This window comes from Musca vetustissima, unplaced genomic scaffold (genome assembly GCF_032173495.1).
Source record: "Musca vetustissima isolate MV318-11 ecotype Yass unplaced genomic scaffold, APGP_CSIRO_Mvet_v1 utg30933, whole genome shotgun sequence".
NCBI classification, from domain to species: Eukaryota; Metazoa; Arthropoda; class Insecta; order Diptera; family Muscidae; genus Musca; species Musca vetustissima.
Genome location: NW_026882476.1, coordinates 16,783 through 18,915, shown reverse-complemented (window position 1 = coordinate 18,915; position 2,133 = coordinate 16,783). Strand labels below are relative to the sequence as shown.

Genomic DNA, 2,133 nt, shown 5'->3' with positions numbered 1-2,133 from the left:
AAAATCCACACCTTTGAAAGTCCTAGAAAAAAATATTCATTAAAAGTCCACGCCTTCTCAAGACCTTGAAAAAAAATATTCTTTAAAAATCCACGCCTGTTAAATACCTAGGGAAAAAATATTCTTTAAATATCAACGCCTTCTGAAGACCTCGAAAAAATACTCTATATAAAACCATGCCTATAAAAAAAAATCTTTAAAAATCCATGCCTACTAAAGACCTAGAAAAAAGTATTCTTTAAAAATCCACGCCGCCCAAAGACCTAGAAAAAAATATTATTTAAACATCCACGCCTCCTAAAGACCTAGAATAATATAAAAAACCATAATCTAGAAAATATACGTTTAAAGAATTTTCTTTGAAAATCCACCTCGACAATTTTTTCTTCATTTAGACCTTCTTTTAGCCCCAATTTTTCTTTTTCGAATATGTTTTATGGAAGTTAAAAGCCCGAGCTTATAGATTTTATAAAATCTTAACAAATTTATTGAAATTATTAAAATATTATTGTTTTTCTCTAAAACATCATCGCTCCTTGTTCAGCCCACTCGAAATCGGACATTTTCCAAACCATGAACCTGGCGCTTCAAATGCCCACCATCAGCCCAATTCGAATTCAAATAATGATCATCTTCATCCAATTCCAATTTTTTCAATTCCTCCTGACGACGATAGGCATCGGCCATCATACGTTTTCGCAACTCATCCGTTATGACAGGTTCACGTGATGGCGGTCCTTCACCGTGACGATTTAACTTGACAACAACTTTAGTTTTATCATGACGGCCAATAAAATCGCTCAACTTCTTATCATTCAATATTAAACGACCAGCAAACCATAGCTGAGCCTTAGAAGGTTCAATGACTTCCTTCGAGGCCTGAGTGCCCGTTAAATCTTCCGTATTGCTAAATTCCATACGAATTGTATCGTGTGGTGGTAATTGCATGGGATAGACAATCGTCACTGCACCCTTTAGGAGATTTAATGCCTCCGATATGGTTTTGAGGGTTAGTGGGGTTTTCGCCTGCACCAATTTTTTATTAATCATGCTGCGGGCATCACTCATCGATTTCCTTAGAACTTCTTGCATTTTCTCTTTGGGCTGTTGGCCATTCCTGCGACCAATGGGATCTTTGTTGAAAATGAAACCTCCGGATGGTATACATTTCTCGGCCCAAACATCTTTTAGTTTCAGCTCCTCCACTTGTTCATCGGTTAGACCCATCATTTCGGGTGGCAGTAGGGTACCATGGGAAGCCAACTCCTCCATTTCCATACAAATTCTTTCGATTTTCAGGCGTCCATTATAAATGGCTGTTATGTCGCGAATTACGGAATTGGTGTCCTCATTGACACTGGTCTCGTAAAGGAACAAATCATCATCACCACGTTTCACATGTAGAATCACCATTTTCGGAATTAGATTGAGGTCTTCTAAAATAAGTTGTTGTATTTGTTGTGAGACGGTTTGAAATTGACTACAATTTAAAACGAATTGAATTATTGAGGGCTTTTGACATATAAACAAATATTTGGGTTACCAAGGTACACACCCGTTGCCAAGGAAATGAAACAAAGTAGTTTTGTTGTCCATGGAGAATTGTTTGGTAATATCCGGAAGTTTAAAAATAACATTTCCAGAATTTTTAAAATATTTCTTTAAGAATTAACAAAGGAGTGGATTATTACAGAATATTTTTCAAGGGCTATAAAAGGCGGGGATTCTTACAGAATATATAATTTTTTAAATCCTTGGACATGTAAGGAAGGGAATATAAATCAATAGAAAAAATATTCTTTGAAAATCTACGACTTAGATAAATTTTAAACAATATTTTTATAATTTACGCCTTACATATATGCCTTAGATAACGTTTAAAATATATATGTTTTTAAATCTACACCTAAGGTAGACCTTGAAAAAAATATATTTAAAAATCCACGCCGTAGATATTCAAATATAAACATTAAAAATATGCGATTGAAAAATATTTTTTTTTTTAATTTACGCCTTCAACAGACCTTGAAAACAATTTAAAAACCAATAAGGAAAGTTGTAAAGTCGGATTGGGCCGACTATGTGATACCCCTCACCACTTTGGGTATATTCTACATATGTATCCTAGTAGAC

General features: G+C 34.6%; 1 protein-coding gene across 1 annotated transcript; it reads right to left on the bottom strand.

The window, feature by feature from the left end:
- Positions 1-540: 540 nt before the first annotated feature.
- Positions 541-1,424, bottom strand: LOC133328943 (cilia- and flagella-associated protein 298-like). The gene has a single exon (XM_061537448.1). The coding sequence runs from the start codon at positions 1,411-1,413 to the stop codon at positions 541-543; it is 873 nt and encodes a 290-aa protein (XP_061393432.1). The 5' UTR covers positions 1,414-1,424.
- Between the last annotated feature and the right edge of the window lie 709 nt (positions 1,425-2,133).